The 22,776-nt window shown below is 38.3% G+C and overlaps 2 protein-coding genes across 3 annotated transcripts in view; one reads left to right on the top strand and one right to left on the bottom strand.

Moving 5' to 3' along the window:
• Positions 1-19,321, top strand: part of LOC139691331 (UDP-glucose 4-epimerase-like) — a 35,619-nt gene extending 16,298 nt beyond the window's left edge. The window contains exons 2-8 of the mRNA XM_071589097.1: positions 10,382-10,650; positions 11,437-11,550; positions 13,814-13,993; positions 14,866-15,046; positions 18,067-18,158; positions 18,384-18,576; positions 18,902-19,321. Of these exons, the coding sequence (XP_071445198.1) occupies positions 10,382-10,650; positions 11,437-11,550; positions 13,814-13,993; positions 14,866-15,046; positions 18,067-18,158; positions 18,384-18,576; positions 18,902-19,053 (1,181 nt within the window). The 3' untranslated portion in view covers positions 19,054-19,321. The remainder of the gene's footprint in view (positions 1-10,381; positions 10,651-11,436; positions 11,551-13,813; positions 13,994-14,865; positions 15,047-18,066; positions 18,159-18,383; positions 18,577-18,901) is intronic.
• A 1,440-nt stretch (positions 19,322-20,761) lies between these two features.
• Positions 20,762-22,386, bottom strand: RpL12 (ribosomal protein L12). Of its 2 annotated transcripts, XM_071589105.1 has the most exons (6): positions 22,222-22,386; positions 22,053-22,126; positions 21,664-21,844; positions 21,469-21,587; positions 21,221-21,318; positions 20,762-20,788 (listed from the first exon to the last, which is right to left on the bottom strand). In XM_071589105.1, the coding sequence occupies exons 1-5, from the start codon at positions 22,256-22,258 to the stop codon at positions 21,232-21,234; spliced, it is 498 nt and encodes a 165-aa protein (XP_071445206.1). In that variant the 5' UTR covers positions 22,259-22,386; the 3' UTR covers positions 20,762-20,788; positions 21,221-21,231. The 2 variants fall into 2 exon arrangements, with proteins under 2 accessions (XP_071445206.1, XP_071445205.1); XM_071589104.1 differs by having other exon boundaries at positions 20,762-21,318.
• Positions 22,387-22,776: the final 390 nt, after the last annotated feature.

Here is a 22,776-nt window from a genome sequence, read left to right as displayed (position 1 = left end):
TTTAAGTGCAAGCTTTATTTACTGACGCTATGGATGAGGAAGGGTTTAGTTGGATATGGAAAGTATCGCTCGAGGAAAAAAGTCACCACTTTCCAAACAGAAGCCACAAACACGGGTGTCCATTTTTTACAGCTTAAAAGGAGTGGCAAACAGGGGATGAATAGCTTTATATACCCAAAGGGTGCGGATGCCTAACTACACAAGTATTTCAACAAAAAGATTGAGTCATTCGATACTATGCCTTTCAAGCGAAATTTTGTCAGCCCACATGAGCTGAATTTCGTTTCTATTACTTGTTCAGGTGGTTCTGCCCTCATTTACATTAGATTACGTACTATTCTGCAAGTCACCGCTCTGTTGTGTGGCAAAGGATGATTGCACACCAGATTAATTTTCCCCCAAATTACTTTTTGCCCATACAGCGGTCGGACAACGTTGTTTCAATCCCTTATCATTCGTGGGAAAAATGACATCTTAACTCTATCTGTTCTACGCTTAATCTCTCTAATTTCACTAGCATGATCTCACCTACCGTTGTAAGATGGGGGTAATAATACATTTTCAACATCACCGCTAAAGAATAATCCTTCCAATTCATATGGAAGAGATTTAATCTAATCTATTTTTACCTTCGCTCCATTGAGTGATTCCCAGCCTAGATGCTCTAATATTATGGATTCGCTGCTAAGTTTATCACAACAACGTTTTAAAAATCTAGCTCATCTACGCTGCACGCGATCTAATTCGCCAAGAAATCGAATTTCCTCGCTCGATGGTGTTTTTCAATTTTTAAGAATTGTGTTTCAAAAAGTTTTATAAGTTTCTAATCTTAGATTTTTAGTCCTTTCTCCATTCGTGTATTCTGAGTAAACCGTATGAAATGAGTTCGAGATGACAGCTCATGGTTTCTCCTTAAACGAGAGTAACCCATGCGAAAATTCAAAAATGTTGCTTTCTGTTTCAAAATTCATGTTTCACGAAAATGAGGAACGCGAAGGGCCCTGTTACGTTTCCCTGAGGTAACCCAGAAGTTTCATTATCGCCGACAGCTGCCCTTACTCGCATCTGAGTTACTGCCCTTCGTTTGCGGTTCAAAGAGAAGTTACGAATCCAGTTTTTTTTCTATCTTTCCCCAAATTCCTTATCCTTTTTATCATTTAAGTGTAGTGACGGTAAAATGTGTTAAATTATTTAAAAGGCGACGAGTATCAACTTTGTTGATTATCAGGTTTGCGTCGAAAGAAAATTACATGCTTGGGAAAGGAGCAAAGGTGAAAAAGAAAGGGTAATGACTCGTGTGGACTTTGGTCGTTATGCCTTGATCCCCTACCCAAGTCAGTGACGTGTTATCTCTAAACTCACGACCCTATTAGTGCCGCTTTCCCTGATACCTATGGGGCCGGAGGAGAGGTCTGGTATGTCCCTATAAGACGTTACTGACCCTTATTATCTTGTGCCTCACCAAGTGTGACGTGTTTTGTTGGAGGGTGGAATTTAAAGATTGCCCAGCGAAACAAAATTACATTGGAACAACAGCATGTGGAATGGCCGATAATCAAGCGTGCAGTTGGCATCGATGGACCTCCTGATGAGTGTTCGCCGATTCCAGAGACAGAATACACATTTGTATAATGTTGTCATGATTCGGAGGAAGGTGAAGTGAATGCAGGATATAATGAGAAGCAATTAAATGTTTAAGGATGCGACAGACGGGAGAATGAGGTAATTAGTCGAGGTAGGAAGAGGAAAATATTGGTCGTGTCGGACGCAACAATGAAAGGAATTTGGAAGCGTGTGAAGTTTAAAAATGATTTACTTGAACGTGGGGTGGCAGGACATTTATTTAGTACCGTGTCAGTTTAAATTAAGAAAATAAGGAGTCCTTAAGACCCCTGAGGGACATCAAAGCCTACATTGACTGATACACGTTTTTAAGAAAAATATTTCTCGTCATTGGACACTAGATAAACCTGCAACACGATCGATGGAAACGCGTCCACGTGCCTGCCATTTGTGGTCATTTGCGTGATGGATGTGCCATGATAACGGTTTGAAAAGTCACCTCTTCATTAGTCAATCAGCCACAGAGTGGGTCTGTTTTTTTTCACGGGCCCATTTCACTAAATGTTGGAAATTGTTCACGTTTCCTTAAATCATCGGTGACGTTCCCGATTACGACCCTAAGTGGACTGGCAATTAACGATTCAGTGCGACCCGACGCAAAAGATGGGTTTTTGTGGTTTCGTGGTGTTTACTCGATCGCACGATTCGTCTCTTCTGTGGCACCCCTGTCGTTTGTTTCTATTTATTTACATACCCTGAAAGTCACCGCTAGGGTGTGTGGCAGGGGTTGAATACACAACGGAATAAAGGGGCAAAATCATTCCCCTGTCCCCTTCTGCCCTGTTTGAGTGGCGCTAAGGTTACACTCGTGCCCTTAACGTTAATTGGGTATCGCCGCTTCAACTGCACGAAATCGTGATGAGAGGACGAGGTGCCTTCAGTAAATAACGGGAATTTGAGTTCTTAGGATAGAATTGTATTTATTCTTCTGGTATATCAATGTTATCCCCTTTGAAGTAGTTATCCCATTCAATAGATATTATACACTTACGTCAACGCTTTTTCCAATCCTCGAAAACACTTCTGGAACTCGATCGGATGGTCTAGCATTTAGCTCTCTTTCAGCGATGCGTTTTTAATCTCATCTATGTTTGTAAAATTACGCTCCTTTAAGGTTGTCTTCATTTTTGGGAACAAAATAAAAGTCACACTGTGGCCATGTCTGGCTAGTATGAAGGCTGTGGCATCATTACTACAGTCTCGCCTTTGGCCTACAATTTATGAACAACAATCAGTGAACAGTGTGAGAAGGTGGTTCACAAGCCATTTAATTGTTTCACCCTAACACACAGGTAGTTTTTCCGTATTGTTTCACGCAAACAGCATTGAACTTGTGAGTAGCGCTCTTTGTTGATCGTTTGATCTTGTGGCCAGACCTCATGGTGCACTATGTGAAATTACGTCGCGTATTCCCGTTACTTTTTTTTAAAAACTTCCCACGATGTTTTGGTGTTAACCCAGTTATGAGTCGAGGATTCCTGCTTAGAAGTGTATCGAGCCGAGGGAATACATTCATCATTTCCTTTGCCAGGTATTCAATTGCAATTCTCATCAGTCATGACTTCATTGATTCACAGTATGTTTGCTTCAAGCACGGTTATTAATCAAAAGGCAGTATTGGATGAAGGTGTTCAAGTGGTGCTTCCGTCATCATAAACATCCGGCGTGCGTCTTGATTTTCCATTCGCAGTGTTAATCTATACAGCTGAATGCAATCATTAGCATCGGCTTGGTGTTGTCTCAGTTTCCAAATGCCCTCGTGATGAACGATTCACACACGCACTAATTAGGACGCAAATATGCAAAATCCCTGCTTGTTGCTCTCTTCATGTACATGTATATAGTTACACATGTAAAAATTCACGTGGCAGATTTGTGTCAACAACCATAAGTGTAATCGGTGATAGTGGGCTAGAGAGCTACCAGCCTTCATTTTTTGGCAATTTCAACTTATTGTTTGTGATTGCCTCCACTGTCGTGGTCACGAATAGGGCGAAAGAAACGCAGATTTGTTAGACGCTGTTGTGATAAACTGAGTAGCGTATCAAGAAGTTTCGACGAGCTAGGTTGGGGATCACTCAACGGAGCGAAGATTAAATCCCTTGCATACATTGGAAGGACGTCTCTTTAACAGTGATGATGAAAATGTGTCATTACCCCCATCTTAAGGGAGAGCAGGTAAATAGAATTAGAGAGATTGAGTATGGAATAGATAGATTTAAGATGTCATTTTTTCCCACGAACGATAAGGGATCAGAATAACGTTGTCCGACCACATTATGTGGGGAAAATACTCGGGTCAAAACTAGTCTGGTGTGTATTCACCCCCCTACCACATACCCTAGCGGTGGCTTAAAGGGTACTAAAAATTAAAAAAAATCGTATGAAATGGAATTTAACCAGAATAACATATTCAAGTAGCGTTTACTGTCAAAACTCAGTGCTTTGATTGAGCACCCAGGACTGTATTACTCACGTTAATCTTGCTGGACATTTCCCTCCTTTGCTTTTTTAAATATCCAAGGGGAAGCGGTCTTGAAGTGACCTTAACCTTTATCCTCTTGCTTGCGACCTGGCGAAGAAGTTACATCAGGTCCACCGAAGCTTTCACTAATGAAGGCAGGCGCTACATTTAAAAGAAAACCACGGTAATCAACCCGAAGTGCCGGTTAGACAGCTAATCTAGTTCTAAGCCCTAAGGCGTTTGAAACTCACATCAACAGGGTAATAATAGGAGCAAGTTTCTTTCCCTGTGTCGCCCTATGGTTTCCCACGAAGATCTGGTACACGAAAAATCACAAGAGCTTAGGTGAAGCTGGGATTGTTCTAATGTGTCACCCAGAATCAAACCCGGGCCCTTAGGTCAGTAGCTCTACCAACTGGACTACATCGTATTTTTCTTCTATCTTTTTGCAAGTCTGTAGAATATTGAGGAGTTCAGAAGGACTTACATCTTGTTGCTGCTGGATAGGCGAAGACCTAATTTCCCGCAGTATGCAAATAAAAGTTCAAGATTATAAAACAAAGGAAATAGAAAAATGCAAATTTAAAAGATGTCCCCGGTCTCCCCTACTGATAAAGCTCACCTATTCCAATCCATATTTCTCCTGCTTGAGATGCTCAGTAAATTCCTTCATATATTCATCTGTCTATTAGGATAGTCGTGAAACAATACCGTCGATAGAATTTTATGATTGCGTAATAGGATGGGCGAATTTTGGGCGGAATGAAGGGAGGCAGGAAGTATGCGGAATTGAAGGCTTTATTTTGTTGCGTGGGGTCTCAGGTTGTCGTGTATCGTTGGGCGAGGCTTAGAAATGTATCCATGTTCAGTCTGCGTCCATCCAAAGCCTCACTTAATCAGTGGAATACTTATAATAATAATAATAAAACCAACAATTCTATCGCTTTTCTACTTGTCGATGGAAGTTTCATGGTGAGTCTCGTATTGTTTCCTGTTTATCTGTCGCCATGGGGCGGGAGAAAGGGTATTTTGGCCATTGAACCGTCCGTCCCCCGTTCGCAAATCCCGGATGATGTCTTTGAGCAGTCCCATTTAAAAATCAGTGCGGTGCGAATTCCGGGAACTTCGTGGGAATCAGAAAGGCGTCCAATGGAAACGAACTGGCTTCCACTAAATGCCCTTCAGATGTGCGAATTTCTCACGCCGTATAGCAAGCTCTGGAAGCGAGGCGATTTGGATTGATCGGTATGTTGTGTGGGTGGTGAATGATTATACTGAATGCGACGGAGCAGCGATTTATTTCCCCACTGGATATCCTGTCAGATTTTCTACCGAACTAAACAAATGTCGCAATTTGTATGGGAGACAATTGAGACTACAGCATAGTTTTTTTTTTAAATTTAGAATAGCAATCTGAGATTTCTTGTAGGTTTTCGATTTATTTAGCTTCGGGTCTTGCTTCTCACTGTGATAGATTAGTACTTTTATAAAAGTAGCCTTAAGTAAAGCCGTTTCTCACAGCTTGCTAACTGACTACTCATTTCCACTGAATAAATAAATTTTTTTCTCGAAAAAAAACGTTATAATACTACCGGTTTCGACACTTAGGCGACATCATTTTCTTTATTTATGTGGGAAATTATTCATCGATGTGTATGATCTCCCGTTATTACATCAGTAACCCGGGAAGACGTTTTGTGACACTGGAGTTGACGATGGAACAATTTCAGAGTGTAAAAATCATTCGCCTTGCCTGGGATGCGAACCCAGATCTCTCAATATCCGGTCGAGTGCTTTAGCCAGTAAATCTATCGAGGCGTCCTCTTAAACTCTGAACATTTAGCGGATGACTCCGTTAAAAGTTACTGTTGCGGCATCTTCCGCAGTTTCTTTGGAACTTGAGTTGACCTTTTGTGTAGGCTCACTCGTTTTTCAAATATTGGAGTGGACAACGCAGGTATGTACGTTTCCTACGCCTCGGCGACCACAGCTGATTAAGGAAGAATGACAACACTAGTCATCCAGGCATTTCGGACGATAAGACATTTTAAAACTGGATTTTCTTAATCTGAGCTCGTTTTATAGAGCAAAATAATCTCATCAGCTCCCTCCTTCGATATCCTCCTTTGGAAAACTAAAAAACTTCCCGTGGAAATGGTGTACGTATCTTGAAACCTCCCATTTGTATATGCTAAACAATTTATAGCCTGCGTAGAAAGTGCCGAAGGCTGTTATAACGTCCATAACAGTCTTCTTTGGCAGAGTCAAAGCACTTACCACCGAGTGAGTGTTTATTTAATTTGGTTAAAATCCCGTCAATATCCCGGGCCTCGGGAGAGGGGTCGGTTCCTAAGGCAACCGTAAATTAAAAGTTGTAACTCTTGTAAATTCAACGCCTTTCGTAAAGAGTAGGCTAATGCCGACGCCGGGTTTCTCTCCACCCTTTATCCTTTCCTGTCCATCCCTAATGGCGCAAATGACCTCAGCTTTCGGTCGCCTCCCCTAAAAACTACTACTGCTGCTCTTGTAAATTCAAATTTTCCTACCAGTTATGTTCGAAATTAATTCTTTTTACCAAATTTCAGTATTCCGAGCAAGAGTTGTGTTCGTAAGTCGGACCCTTCAATTATTATTATTGTTATTGGTTAAAATTATCGACCTGCCATTATTGCATGTGCGGATGGGTACATCCTGCCCTAGGATTATTTTCTCTTCACTGAGAAATCGGAATTGCTGTTGGTTTCATGAGCAAATGTTGTTCCCAGTGTATTTCAAATATGGTACCCTTGAAAAACAACATTAACCGTCGGGAGTAGCTCTTTATAATCTCCACGTCGCCGATGCATATTTGATGGAGATCTTTAAAAAGAGAATTTCCCAATTCTAAAAATGCACGATGCCATTGGTGTTGCTTCCTGAAATGATCAAATTTTTTTACATTCATTTAATTGTGTGCTGGGAGATTTACGAATTTAATCACGCTTTCTGCATTGTTGAAAGAAGTTTTTATGCATATTTTTGTTTTAACTTTTCGGAGTCCTTCGGATGTTTCAGAAGGCCTCGCATATTGGCCCAAGGCTTTAGGATTCGTCATTCCTTCTGACGTCATTCATTCGTTCTGTTATTCTCCGTCGCATATTCCGCCGTGCGTACAAACACACAAGATAATAATACACACGCAAGATAAGTGATGTCAGTTTGGTGTCGTCATCTTTAACTAAATGACCTTCTGCGGATATATTCCCTGGGTGATCTGATACTATCCACATGGTATTTTTATTTTTGCACAGGGTTGAGTCAACTCTTAAATCTTACTCTTTTGTGAAATTGAGAATACGATGCGAAACATAGCGAGCATTAACAATGCAATGAAATGAACATCGTCGCTGAGGAAATGTTGACGAATAAACACGGGAGAATAAAGGCATTCTCTCACGAGTTAACTTTCATTCACTCAATCTGAAAGACCAAACACGTCCTTATCTATCCAAAAAAGAAGCCCTTTTCCTGCTGAACCCTTACCTATTAGTTATCATCACTGTTAATGGTTTAAATTTGGGCAAAGGATGGATTACTGGAACACGGTAAAATTCCTTTTCGTCGGGGCGAAAGATAGGTGTTTTTCTGAAACGTTTTCAACAATTTATAACGTTGTTAAACTAACTGCCGGTTACTTAAGCTTATATTTTTGTCTTTTAATAAATTTAATCTTGTGATGACCTAAGTGGACTAAAAAACTGTCGTAGAATTAAAAAAAATATTGAAATTATGGTCCCAGCTAAAAGAGTATTTCGAAAATTCTGATGACTAGTTACAGTAGGCCAAGTCAAAAAATCATAATGCAAAAAGAATGTGTATTACATTAGAATACTGACGTAAGTAATATGAAGCCTCATTAGAAGTTCCCTCCCCTACCTCATCGGGTTGTTCTCTATAACCAGCTTCCTAATCAGATTTTTAGCGCAATTGTATATAAAGGCTAAAAATTAAAGCGTTTTTTAAATAATCGCAGAATCTTAGTGCCTGTATAAAAAACACCATAAATACAGTAATCAACCCGAAGGTCGGTTTGGTAGGTGATGGTAGAGTTCACCCATTACTAAGCCCTACGGTGTGTGAAATTCACACATCAGGGTAGGGGGGCCAGTTCCTTTCTCTGTGCCGGTTATGGTTTCCCAGGAAGACCTGGTACCCGGAAAATCACAAAGCTTGGGTGGAGCCGCAGGTGCCCAGAGTGCCTTGCCCGGGAATCGACTTGCCCGGGAATCGACTTGCCCTACGGTCCAACGGCAGTCCAACGCTCTACCCCCTGGAATACCGCGACCCACAGTGCCTATGTAATAGTTTTTATAACTATTAGTCCAAATTACATAATGAAAGCTGTGTCCACTGTCACAATGAAGAAATCTGGTTTCTTCTCTGGGCGTAAAAATTATCGTTCCCTAATCAGAGATAGGTACGGGTTTAAAAGAAGGAAGACTTCTGTTTCGCCTTTGACGGTAAAAATTACACAATCTGAAACCGAAAAAAAAATGAATTATCGAAGATGACCAAGTGTGTCGCTGTCGGATATTTCATACGAAAAGAATTTGGAAATGATAAAATATGTTCCCTAAGCGATGCATGCGTATTTATGCGTCTTGTGTTTTGTCAAAGGGGACTTAGTGTCAATGTCCTCTTCGGTGGATTGAGAATGGAAAAAAATGTGTACTCTTAATTGGGCAGCGGTCGTTGAAATCTCCCTCGATAGTGAAATAAGTTGGTCGCAACTGATAACGCGAGGCCGCATAAGGCACTTAGGTTTTCGGGGGACGCCATTCGGGGGTCCCGCTGAACATTCGGCGTGCGAACGATTTTTATTATGCATCGATTTGCATATTTTAAGTGGAATTCGTTAAAGTTAACGGTTGTGATAATAAAGAAGTCCTCAAATTTACTGAGTCGTAATAAAAATGTCAGATCGCTACCATTAAGACACGTTTACCTCCTCGGCTATCTGGCGCATTGAAACGAATTCTCTCCTTGGTCCCCATATATTATTTTGTTCTACAGCTTTCGCAACAAGGTGAGGAGGCTTGCTTTCGTCCTCACCTCCGTCATCGCAAAAATCATGGCCGAAAAATGAATCGAACTAAAAAAATTTATCGCACCCGAGTGGACTGGTGTGCGGCTAGTCGAAACTTGAACAGGGCATGGCAGTTTACTGGGCCCTCTTTGGCTACCCTCTGCTCTATCCAAGCTGCGTGATTTTTCGGGTACCAGATCTTCCTGGGAAACGGTAACCGGCACAGGGAAAGGAACTGGCCCCCCTACCCCGATGTGTGTATTTCACGCACCATGTAGGGCTTAGTACTTCGTGAACTCTACCATCACCTACCAAACCCACTTTTAGGTTGATTACTGTGCTTATCATTTTATTACGTATTATTATGAAAAATCCAGGGGGAAAATCGTGCCTTCCATCACCGTCACCTCTTCAATGACTGATTACTGGCTGTCGACGCACCCTAAAACTCTCAAAACTACTACTCCCCTGATTACTGGCCAGATCTATGTGCCATGTTTTCCAACTGCATAGCAGAACTTAGGAACTCTTTGTGCTATTTGAGAAGTCTTTATCTCGGCATCTCTGGTTTCAAGAATTTCGATGTCCCTATGGTCTCATGAAATTGCCAAGAAGAGTGTTAAGGTTAGGGGTTGAAGGAAAGGGAGTTGGCGAAAATTAAAGAAGAAAGAGGTGGCAGAAGACGACGAAATTAATTATTCTTAAGTTCCTTTTTGCTCCTTTGTATGTTTAGTCAATTTACCATTAGTAGTTATGTGCCTTTGGGCCATTGCATACCTAACTGCGTTCCAGTCGTCCTGATTACTGCTAATATGTTCTGTAGCATTTTTTAATGCCAGGGAGAAAAGGAATTGAATAAATTTAAGCAAAATTAAATAAGGCATAAAAATAACTGCCATCATTTGAAGCAAGTAACTCAAGCAAATTTGCAGCGATTTGACTAAAATCTTACCTTTTTGTGGAAAAAAAAATCTTATAAAAAGTGGACATGAATAATCTGCCATTCATTAATTTTTAAATCAAAAGATTTAAAATTAATTATAAATGATATTGCTAGTTTTGTGTGGTAATAATTAATAACAGGGAATCCCAGTTCCAGTTAAACCCCATATTCTTCCCATCAAAGTTGCTGGAGTTGATAGGCAAATTAGAAAAATATAAGTAATAAGTTCATGAACACGTATCTGTGTCATTTTTTAACTTTTCCTGTTGACTATTCATTTAAACAGGTGCCAGTGAGCCCAGCAGGGAATGGAAGACCATTTTTGTAACGGGTGGAGCTGGATACATTGGAAGTCATTGCATTCTATCTCTTCTTGAGGCTGGGTACACAGTTGTCACCGTGGACAATTTCACAAATGCCGTGGGTGTTGTCAAGGATGGAAATTCTTGTGTAGCTCCAAGTATTCAACGAGTGGAACAGATCACCGGGAAAAAAGTCATATTCCACCACTGTGATCTTCTCGACAAGAAACGGTTATCTGAAGTGTTTTCAGAGGTAAGCTTTACAGTTCATAAATTGGGTTTATGAAAGAACTCTTGCCATTCTGAATTACATTCAAATTTGCAAAAATTAATTTGAATTTTTAATTATGTGTCTCCCTTGTCAAGCATTTTGTTGCATTTTATCATTTTCACTGAAGTAGAGTAATTTAATTGATACCTATTTATCAACCCTGGTACTATAATTAATGGGTATCATATGGGAAAGGGCTCTTTTAAATACAAAAAGCTGAAATTTGTGTTTCTACCTTGGTGGCAGTGATAATATCTTGTCGGCTTGTTGATTCCTTTTTTAGCATTGGTATTACATCATGAATATGTAAGTAGCTAATAAGTTAGTAGATGTTAAAAGTTATTGAACAAATTCAAAGAACTGTGGGAGATGATAGGTTGTTAAAGAACTCTTTCAGAAATTGAGGGGATCTGGGATCAAGGCCAGGTCAAGGCAAATGATTTTTACATAGCAAAATTTCTTCTTCATAGTGAAATATTAAGTTCTTGAACTTTATGAAGCATTGAAAGTAAAATTCTATGATTATGTGTTTATAAATTTCTTATCAGTTAACTAATAAGTGGAACATCAGTTTGTGCTTCTTGAAAGTAAAGAAATAATTGAGTTTATTGCAAAGAAATATACAATGAATATTAATGAAAACTTTCATTCTTAATTTAACCAACATTTTGAATTAAAAATGGAATGCTTCTATTTTTCTTCCCCCTCAAAAAAGTGCAAAACCTTTTTGAGTAAAACTAATCATTTTTAATATTTTCTTGATTGCAGCAAAAGATCGACTGTGTTATCCACTTTGCAGCTATGAAGGCAGTTGGTGAATCTATGCAGATTCCTTTCCTCTATTATAAGAACAACATTATGGGAACCATTAACTTACTTGAGGTAGGTACAGGGTCAAGCTTTATATGTTTATTACAATCACACACGGAGAAGTTATAAATGTTTCCTTAGAATATCAGCCTCTACTTATATCTGAGGTTGAAACTGAGTGGATAGCATTGGTTATCACATATTTTGAATGCAAGAAATGAAATAGATTTTAACCATTAAGAAAATGGTAAATAGAATTGAATGAACCTATTGGTAACTAGAGCCAGTTTCTCAAAGGTTCAAGTAATAATAATACATTTATTTGTCCGGAGATTGGTTGCATATTCATACATACACAAATATAGGACATGTCAGATATAAATTTCACAATTTTAGAAGAGATACAATATATATATATATAATTACATATTGTTTTAGCCGGAATTGACGCATAGCGGCAATTACAGTATTCATTTACTAAATGGAGCATATTATTTTTTAATAGGTTTAACAGCTTTTTCTTGAAAACAGGTACTTTTGTTTCATATTTGATTTTATGGGGAAGTTTATTGAATAACCTTTAGCCCATTGCTTTGGGTCCATGGGCAGTATTGTGTGTCCTGACCAATGGTTGGTGCAGGTCCTTGTATAGTGACCATGGTAATTGTGGTTGGACTTGTACTGGGAAATATTACCCTTTGCATGTAAGATGACATTAATATAATATGCAAGGTACTGGTAATAAACCAAGTCTTTTGAAGAGAGGTTTACATGGTGCATTACAAGGAGCATTGCTCATAATACGTATAAACCTCTTTAGGATTTTGAAGATTATGCCCACATGGGGAGAGGAACCCCAGAAGAGGATACTGAAAGTAACACGGGAATAAAATTCACCATAGTAAATGGATAGAAGAACCTCTAAATTTACAGAATATCTAATATTTCTAATAAGGAAGCATAGGGAGCTTAACTTGCTACGTAATTTGAAAATGTGTTCCTCCCAAGGCATGTTACTATGCAGGATTACTCCCAGAAATTGGGTACTGGAATTTTGGGGAATGCTCACACCTTCTACATCTACTGAGATTGCGGATGAAACTTTCTTTTTATAAGTAAAATGTAGCATGCAACAAACACTCTTAAATTACATAATGATAAAATTGACAGCTCATCCTGGCATGTGATAAATGCTTTAAAAGATTTAATATCATTTAAACTTTCTTCGCCATTAAACTACTGGCACTTGTAAATTGACAGTTTGCTTTTGAGAAGCATTCCTAGCCAATTTTCAGAGCTGCCATCTCATAATTTTTCCCTTTTAAACTATTTTCCTTGTTATGTGATTTCTATGGTTTTTCAAATAATTTACTAGCATTTGAAGTGTCTTAAACTGTATCTTCTATGATGTATTCACTTCAAGTAGTTGTCACTCAGTGCAGTATTTCTTGCCAAAATTTTAGCGAGAGTGCATTTAAATTAAATTTTTGCAAATTAGCAACTTTCTGTTTGAATATAATCACTGAACAGAGCAAATAACAGATTGTTATTCTTGGTGCACATACATACATAATTGTGCATACAATATACGTAATACAAAAAATAAATAATTGCATAAATCTATGATTTGGGTATTTTATCAGTGCTTGTTCTAGTGAAGTCTATTTGGAGTTTCTGCCTGTTTAAGTTTCCATATGCCAATACTTTGATGGCTAACTGTGCAGGCAACCACAATGGCAATCCAAATCCTAAGTGTGCATTGTTACTTAGAAACCTTAATTTTGGAAATTTTCTGCGGGAGATATGTAATAGAAATATCCCAACCACTTCATGGAAATAAGTGACAGCTCAACAAAAATAATTGTAACACACACACACACACATATATATATATATATATATATATATATATATATATATATATATATATATATATATATATATATATATATGTATATGTATATGTATATATATGTATATGTATATATATGTATATGTATATATATGTATATGTATATATATGTATATGTATATATATGTATATGTATATATATGTATATGTATATATATGTATATGTATGTATATGTGTATATGTCTGTATATGTATATATGTATATAAAGTTAATAATTTTGGTGATAAAAGGTTAGGTCTGAGGGAATGGTTTTTCATTTCTCCTTGAGAAACTTATTAGGATTAATTTAATATGCCCAGCGATAAGATTTGGTCCAAATTGCTCCTTCCTCAGCAGCATTTTACAAATCGGTTTTGTAAATTGATTGAATTAAGTTTGCTGAAAAATGTCTTCTTAAAATTTGCTCTAACATGATTCCCAGGTTATGACTGAAAATGGCTGCCATGAGTTGGTATTCTCAAGTTCCTGTACGGTGTATGGAGATCCAGGAAATGCTCTTCCAATTACTGAAGGACACCCTACAGGTGGGGTCACCAATGTATATGGACGGACTAAATACTTTATTGAAGAAATGCTTAAGGATATCTACAATGCAGACAAGGTGAGTTGTGATGTGAAATGCATTTTTCCTGTGCCATGTGAATACTAAAGCCAAGCAGGCATTTTGAGAGGGTGGCTATACAGGTTATTTGGCCCTCGATAATGCTACAGGAGTGCCAAAAAAAGTTACAATGATGGAAAGACATATAGAGAACACAAAATAATGAAATCTCTATCTATATGTTTTCGAAGGAAGCCTTTCCATTACGGTAGTAATATGTGCAGACAGATATGGTGTGATTTTTTTAAATGGCTCTAATTAATTTAATCTCATTAGTGGGCTTGTAATGTAACAATATTAATCTGAAGATTGGTTTGCACAAATTCCTGAGCTTAACAATCTATTTTTTCTTTCATAGCTTCTCATGCTAAAGTCATTCATCTCCTGTTAATTCTTTGGTGATATTATTTCCTTCGTTGGTTCCTTAAATTCTTGATCTTGACCAGTAGACTGGTTTGCCCTAAAATATGATGTTAGTTTTCATTTCCTTCGTAACTTTCCCAAATTTTTATGAAAATCCTTCAATCATAAATTTAATTTGCTTATACACAGTTATGCTAGCATATTTCTACTTTTTGTGTCTATTTCATGATTGTTAGGCATATTTTAGGATTTCTTTTCCCCTAACCTTTGGGAGAAATGTAAAACAGAGTATGAATAGGATAAGAATTTTGGATGGAATGAAGGAAGTTTGCAGAATGAAAGAAGGGTTTGTTGCAGTGTAGGGTATCAGGTTGTCTTGTTGGATGATGCTAAGAAATGTAGGAGAATATGGGCTGTGCCCATCTGAAACCTTACCTTAAACAGTAGACTACCAAATATCAGTAATATTAATCACCTCAATTCATCTAATTTTGTCAAAATTATTTCAGAGATGGAATATAGCTCTGCTAAGATACTTCAACCCTGTTGGGGCACATCCTTCTGGTATTATTGGTGAGGATCCAACCAAACCATTTGCCAATCTGATGCCGTATATGGCCCAGGTGGCTATTGGCATCAAGCCATCCCTTACCATATTTGGGACTGATTACGACACAGAAGATGGAACAGGTGATGAAAATAATAGTATACACTTTCTCTTATGACAGTGCATTGATTTGCAGTTACATATGATACCTTAAAGTGGTATTTCTCGCTGGCTTTCTTTTATTGTTGGCCGGAATCAATGCCCATGGTATTGTTTGCCCCCTTCGGTCTGAGCGTAATGCCTTTATGTGCACATCAGTAGGGCTATCCAAATATTATACAGGATATTTCTCACCCCCTTTTGAGTGATCATCAGTAATTCTCAACCAGTTAGGTCTCTGTTCTCACCCACAACTCAGCGAATTTCATGGGGGTAATGAAAAGTATGACAACAGTCTTTTAGAAATTCTTCATGTTGATAACAAATAGATATATGTCACATGATTGAGCATGCAGCTAATGTAATGAGATACTTGAAATGGTGCAGTAATTCAAGACAATCAATTTTTCAGGATATGTTTCTTAAATAAGTTTCTGCAAGCAATGGAAATGATACATGGGCTGATACGTAGTATCTATGAGGAAGGAATCTGGCCGGAAGACTTTTTGAGATCAGTGTTAGTTCCTATTCCGAAAACGGTAAAGGCCACATCATGTGAGGGCTGCCGGACAATAAGTTTGATATCCCACGCAGCTTAAGTTGTTCTAAGGATCATAAACAAAAGGATAGAGAGTAGGGCAAATGGTTACTTAGGGGATGATCAGTTTGGGTTTAGGAAGGGGAGAGGTACATGTGATGCCATTGCAGTAATGAGATTATTAATCGAGAGGAATATAGAACACAACCAGGAGGTATTTGCCTGTTTCGTAGATTTCGAAAAAGCGTTTGATAGAGTGAATTGGGAAAAGCTAAAGAGTATTCTGCAGAAAATAGGAATAGATTGGAGGGAAAGGAGGCTAAACCGCAACCTGTACATGTCTCAGACTGCTCAGGTGCGGGTGGGAAACGGGGAGTCAGGATGGGCAGTGTTAGGAAGGGGTGTAAGGCAGGGTTGCCCATTATCACCGTTGCTGTTCAACCTGTATGCAGAGGAAATGATTAAAGAGGCATGGGAAGAACTGGAGGTAGGAATGCAAGTGGGTGGGGAATTCGTGAAATCAGTTAGGTTTGCTGATGATAAAAGCTTTAGTTTGTCAGTCAGCCAAGGGGTTGCAAGCATTGCTTAGTGAATTGGAAATTCAGTGCGACAGGTATGGGATGAGAATCAATATTAATAAAACAAAGGCTATGCGATTCTCTAGAAAGAAAAAGGCTAAGCTAAACATTAAAATAGGAGGGCAAAAACTAGAGCAGGTAGATCAGTTTATGTATCTCGGTATTGTTTTGGACCAACAAGGTCAAAGTAGTAGGGACGTAAGGAGAAGAATTGCGCTGGGCAAAGAGGCTTTCACAAGGAGGAGGGAGTTGATGACAGGGACTTTGAGTAAGGATGTTAAGAAAAGACTCGTAAAAACTTTGATATGGAGCGTAGCTATATACGGCGCAGAAACGTGGTCATTGAAACAGGAGGATAGACGTAGCCTGGAGGCTTTTGAAATGTGGGTGTGGAGAAGAATGGAGAAGGTGAAATGGACAGAGAAGAAAACAAATGAGGAAGTACTTGGTATGGTGGGCGAAGAGATGGGTTTGTTGGGAGCAATCCTACGGAGGCAGGAAAAGTGGATGAAGGGGGTATTGACCGGCAGTGGGATTTTGAAGACTGTAATTGAGGGGAGAAAGTTAGGCAAACGAGGAAAGGGAAGGAACAGGATAGGGATGTTGGACGGGAAGAAGGGAGGAAGAAAAAAGTACTCGGAGATGAAAAGGGACCTGATGTACAGTGGGACGTTGTGTTTTGCTGGGGGTCACAAATTATTTAATTAGTAATTATGGTTATCCAAAAACCTAACTTAACCGGTAGATTACCTAATAATAATATATGTATGTATATATATCCCGGTCTAGGAAATATTTTTACTCTCGTGATCTGCTTGATTATGCCTTCCCCACCTCTCCTGTGTTCGTCCTTTGTGTGTGTTCCTATCCCCTTTCCTTGTATCTGTTTCTATATAAATGAGTATTTGTTTGCCGTTTGGCGGGATTTCGTGTTTGTATGTGTATTAGACCAATGTGGCTCATCTCTTCTTCCGGCTATGCGTGCCACGAAACGCACTGTTCTTATCCTTTATGACGTTGTATGATTCCTTTACTACTATCCCTTCCTCTGTCTGTCTTGTCTATTTCTCCTTTGGTGGGTGAAACAGCTCCCTAACGCCATCTCTTGGCCAAAGAATCGGGGCACTTGCTTGTATAAAGCATCGCAGATCTCAGGGTAAATTACATTTTCTGGATAGCTCAAGTGGTTGAGAGCCTCCGCCCGGAAAGATCCCGAGTTCAAATCCCGGTCTAGGAAATATTTTTGCATTCATGATCTGCTTGAGTCTGCCTTCCCCACCTCTCCTGTGTTCGTCCTTTGTGTGTGCTCCTATCCCTTATATCTGTTTCTATATGAGTATATATGAAAATATTTTTATACACAATGAAGGATATGTGGCTGGGTGCTCCAACGTGTTGTGTTACAAAAATATGTTTCATGCAGAGGCACGTCTTTCCGCTCAGACTGATCGGAGGAAAGTGGGGCTGCGTTAGAAGGGCAGACCACCCCACTATATTTCCCGACCAGTTTTACCATGCTGCCATGGATAGTCATGGCAAAATAAAATTATATGCATTACTTTCATAATGGACCATATATATGCATAGCTGTATAATATATAGAGTAGATGGTGGCTTACACCATTGCCATTAACTTTTATAAGAAAAAACTTTTATCTTGTTTTGTATCTCCATGTGTGTTTACTGTATCAGAAGGCATTAATTAGTTATTTATTGCATTAGAATAAAATATATTTTATTTTTATTCAATATTAGAATAGAAGAATATTTATTATATTCTAATACAAAATTCCATTTGGGTTTAGGCTATATTAATGAGATAGTTACAAATTTTCACCAATCAAATGACATTAATGCATAAATTGATACTCTTTTCTTTTAACGAAAGGTGTGAGAGATTATATTCACATAATGGATTTGGCTGGTGGTCATGTTGCTGCTTTGTCAAAACTGAAGAGGGAGCCCAACTTAGGCCTCAAGGTAAATTTAAAAAATGGATCACTCACAAATATTATATAATATTATTATTATCAAGTGAACTCAATTACCATCAGATTAAAGTCATCACTTTGTTTAATAACGAAATATGTACATTGAGTGGCTTTAGTGACATCTGTTCACATGCCAAGGGTCTTGGAGGCTGTTGATTTGGACTTGATTTTAATTGCAAACAGAATGGAACAACATAATTATTTTTTATTTCAGGCATACAATTTAGGAACTGGTAAGGGTGTTACTGTGTTGCAACTTGTACGAACATTTGAAAGAGTGACAGGAACAACACTGACTCTTGAGATGAAAGAACGCAGGGAAGGTGATATTGTCTCCATGTATGCCGACCCATCTTTGGCGGCAAAAGAGCTTGGGTGGACTGCCACAAGGTCAATTGAAGAAATGTGTAAGTATTTTGACATCCTGTGCAAATACCTCAAACCAATTTAACATTAGGAAAATGATCACACTAATGATAGTTATCTGCGGCACAGGGAAAGGAACTGGCCTTCCTACCCTGATGTGTGAATTTCACATGCCAGTACTGGGTGAACAGTGAATGGTAGGGTAGGTGATGGTAGACCCAGTGAACTGTCACTGGGTCTACCATCACCTACCACACTGACATTTGGGTTGATTAGTGTTTATGAATGCAATGAAAATCCCATTGGGTTTATTCCAACAATGAAAATTATTCTAGCTGTTGAAATGCTTATCTTAATTATTTTCAGGCCGAGACTTCTGGCATTGGCAGACACAGAACCCAAATGGTTACCGGGGTGATGCATCTCATCTGATTCCAGCCTCCAAGAACAATCCTGATTCAAAAACTAAAGTCTGCCTCACAAATGGGAACCACAAAGCAACAGTCAATGGGCATTGAAAATCATGATCTTCTCTCCAATAAGCTCATTTTCCTGAAGAAAACCCATCTCGCTGCATGCATTCTCATTGCTTCAGTGAGTTAGAAAAAGCAAACATATTCACAAGACTGTTTAGAAAATCGCCACTTGTCAAATCAGGCCTAAGGAGCACTCCAGCTGAGATGAAGACTTTCGCCAGTTTGTTATCTCACAATATTGCACCTGGGTGTCATGAAACTTATGAATGTACATATATACTTCATCTTTAATAAACTTATTCAAAAGCCACAGGAATGTTTTAATATTTTGGTCTCGTGTTATGAAGCACAAAACACGTGCACATAAGAGTATTCTGGTGTACCACACTAATTCTACAAGTTACCATAACCACAGCATTTCAACCCAAATGAAAAGAGATGCAATTCACTTTAATTTGACTGTTTTGAATATTAATTTTCCCAAAATGTATTCTTACGGCCTATGGACTTGTAATAGAGTAAAGATACTATCCCGGATAAGTTTAAAAACCCGTAGGTGCTAGTCATGGCATCTATTTGTTCCCATTACCTTTGGTCAACTCCAAAAGCAGTCATCTCATCACTCACTAAAGCCCTCCATGAACAAATTTACCCATGCCTCACTGCTACTACATTTAAGGCATTGCAATTCGAATAGCCACAAAACTGTGAGATGTTGGTCTTATCAATTTACTGGTTGTAACATTATTTCACCCAAATATTCAAGTCTCTTATGTTAATACAAAAAAATAAACCATTACCTACATTAAAGCCCTGATAAAATAAAAAGTGCCAGGAATTTTGGTGTCAGGACCCAAATGCATTAAAGGAGAGCTTTAAGTTTAAATATATTGTACTATATTACCTTGAATATTACCAATACTTTTCAGTTAAGTTTAACCTAAACATTTACATGGAGTGCTGCAGTTGTATCCATGGAGGGAATAATCAGCGTAACTTATTAGGCAGAGAAAGGAAAGGTCCCATAGATATTCCTCATTGTAAAAATCACATAAATACCAAAGATATGACAATTTTCCCCTTGGAGAGGTGCTTACTACCAGTTCTAATGAAAACTAACTGAACTCAAGGAACATAATAATGAGCACTACTAGATATCACAACTAATTTCATGACTTGATTGCTTCAATTCAATTTCCACTTTACAAGCTTAATAAATGTCATCAGAATACTAGCACCAAAACTAGTATGCTTTTCCTATGAGACTAGCAATGTAATGAATACCACAAATCTTACCATCCCTTCAGTTACATTGCTTTGTATCTAAGACGATCAAACAAGCAGATGACCCTCATCCTGTAACTAGCCACACACAACTATTAAGGAAGCCTCGGCATGCCATTAATGAAATAGCACTCCATGAAACGGGTTTTCAATACTCCAGATGTTTTCGGATACTTCTCATGAAAGTAAAATAGCATTGGATTAACTTTCACCCCTTTCTTAAAGACACTAAATAAAGATGTTCAGCTTCAAAATGACCCATGAAAATATAACCACTTATTAGTGTACACTAGGCAAATTTTATTCCATTTTTGATGTCCAACTACCTCGAACAACATACACCCCTAATTAAAATTTGATGGAGAGTCACAAAAATGGACAAGTTCATCATGAAACCTGTGATAGACGTCAGCATTTAAGATTACACTAACATAAAGGGAAAGGTTACTCGGACAAAAACAACATATAAGTTTTGAAGATTTAATTGCATCGCCTGAAAAAATAACAATTACAAAATTAGAAAAAAAAGCAATGAACAATCAATCATGATTTTTTATTGGGGTTATCTCCCCAGTGGCTTGCTTCCCTTACAAGTGCCTCTGCATGACTAACAATAGTGATTATTCACCTAATTAATGCATCTCATAAATATAAAGTGAAAACGATGATAATAGAGTAATTAAAAATTAATATGATGAGTTGAATAAACCAGTTAAAACACTATTTTAAGATAAAATGTGGCAAATCTTAAATAATTGACGTCAGAGGTCACAGTAAGGTGGATGGGATGCCAACCCCTACCATTTATGAGCCAGTAAGGCTGGGACTTAGTTAAAGCTTACTACAGTCAAAAAAGAGGGCCAACTTGGGCTTTTAAGGTTTTACATAGCTTTATCAATAGTCCCAGACTTACTAGCTTACTTACAATAGACACAATTATTCTTCGGGAACTTCTATTTCGCCGTCATTAATCTGATCGATTACGTCGTGCGGGGGCTTCCCTTCCACGGTGCAACCAACGCTCTGCAATGAGAAATTCACAGTCAGAATATATGAAAACGGGAAATTGTTGGATAAAATCAAATCCATATGAGGTTTCCCATATGATATCAATAACCATAACGTTAAAAGCGCCGAAAAATATGAAGGATGAAGTAGTCCCAAAGCTCTCACCTGGCATGTTCCTAAGATTTCCTTGACTGTTCCTTCCATTTTCCTCGACATGGACCTGTCTCTCATTGACCGAGCAATTGATAGAATTTCATCAAAAGCTAGATTTCCGCTATGCTTAACTGCAAATAATTACACAATATGGGTTACTAATCTAATAGGCAAGGAACAACGTTGTACTAGTAGTGGTTAACTTACTATTCTTTTGCTTCTTCCTGTCACGAGGTGGTTCTTTGAGGGCCTTAATAATTAAAGAGGCTGCTGAAGGAACCACTGAAATCGTGGCCTGCCTATTTTGAATTGTGAGTTTAACGGTGATTTTCAGTCCTTTCCAGTCGGATGTAGCTTTTGCAATATCATCACCAACTTTCTTGGGAGACTATCAGTGGATGGAAAAATTAATTAGAGATATACACTTATTTTTCATCAATGTCAAGCGAAAAACAAGTTCTAATAATGTGTGCAATTGCTAATTTACCAAGAAAAATTGAATATTGGTTTTCCTCTTACAGAAATTATTTTAGGGCTATGGTCACCCCCACAGAAGGGCTATTCGTAAAACTAATAGAAATAATGTTTATAATTACCAAACCCAGGGGACCGATTTTAGGGGCCAGGGATGACGTGGCCCCGACTTCACCTCCAACGCATCGTAGAAACACTGGCAACAAGAATTTATAGTAATTAATAACAAATAGTGCAATTCCACGTGACTCGTTTACATATTGTTAGATCAAATAATTTACGTTAAGTTACCTGTTTTAACTTCTGATGGATCGAATTTAGGAGGCATGATTGGTTATAGAGAAGCCCTTACTCAAAACCACACTAAAGATGTAAAATATCCGACACGGATATAAAACCCTGCCTTGCCAACGACGACACGTTTCAGTAGAGATACTGTAGAGAACTTTACGTCTTACTCACAGGAAAGGATTCTTGCGGCGCTACGGGCGCTACTGTCGTAACTTCCGCACCAGTCAACTGTTATTTTCAATTTTGAAATGTTTTTGAATTGCTGAATTCCAATTAGTACTTTTCCGTTATGTGTGTGTATGTCTTACTTACTGATTATTTTCATGAAATATTCGAAGAATAGTGAAACTATAGCGGGCTGCAACTCATCTTTTGTGAATGTGTCCACTGGAATTACTTGATATGGATGAAAAACTCCCTGAAAACTGGGAGAGGGCGGAGAACGATTTGGGAGTACCATATTACGTCGAGTTAGTTGTCATCTTGTAATGTGGGAGTGTGAATGATGAAATTATTTGAATTTTTAATGATTGCCATTCGGTTTTCAGCCATAGG

The sequence above is a fragment of the Hetaerina americana genome, unplaced genomic scaffold, assembly GCF_022747635.1.
Source record: "Hetaerina americana unplaced genomic scaffold, ioHetAmer1.1.p SCAF_33, whole genome shotgun sequence".
NCBI classification, from domain to species: Eukaryota; Metazoa; Arthropoda; class Insecta; order Odonata; family Calopterygidae; genus Hetaerina; species Hetaerina americana.
Note: the sequence above shows the minus strand (reverse complement) of the source record. Positions and strands in the feature narration are given on the sequence as shown.

Coding starts and splice junctions, on each gene's coding strand:
- RpL12 (XM_071589104.1), bottom strand. CDS start 22,258: ATGCCTCCTAAATTCGATCCATCAGAAGTTAAAACAG. Junction 22,127..22,221: donor TCCATCAGAAGTTAAAACAG/GTAACTTAACGT, acceptor TCTTGTTGCCAG/TGTTTCTACGATGCGTTGGA. Junction 21,588..21,663: donor CAGGAAGAAGCAAAAGAATA/GTAAGTTAACCA, acceptor AATTATTTGCAG/TTAAGCATAGCGGAAATCTA.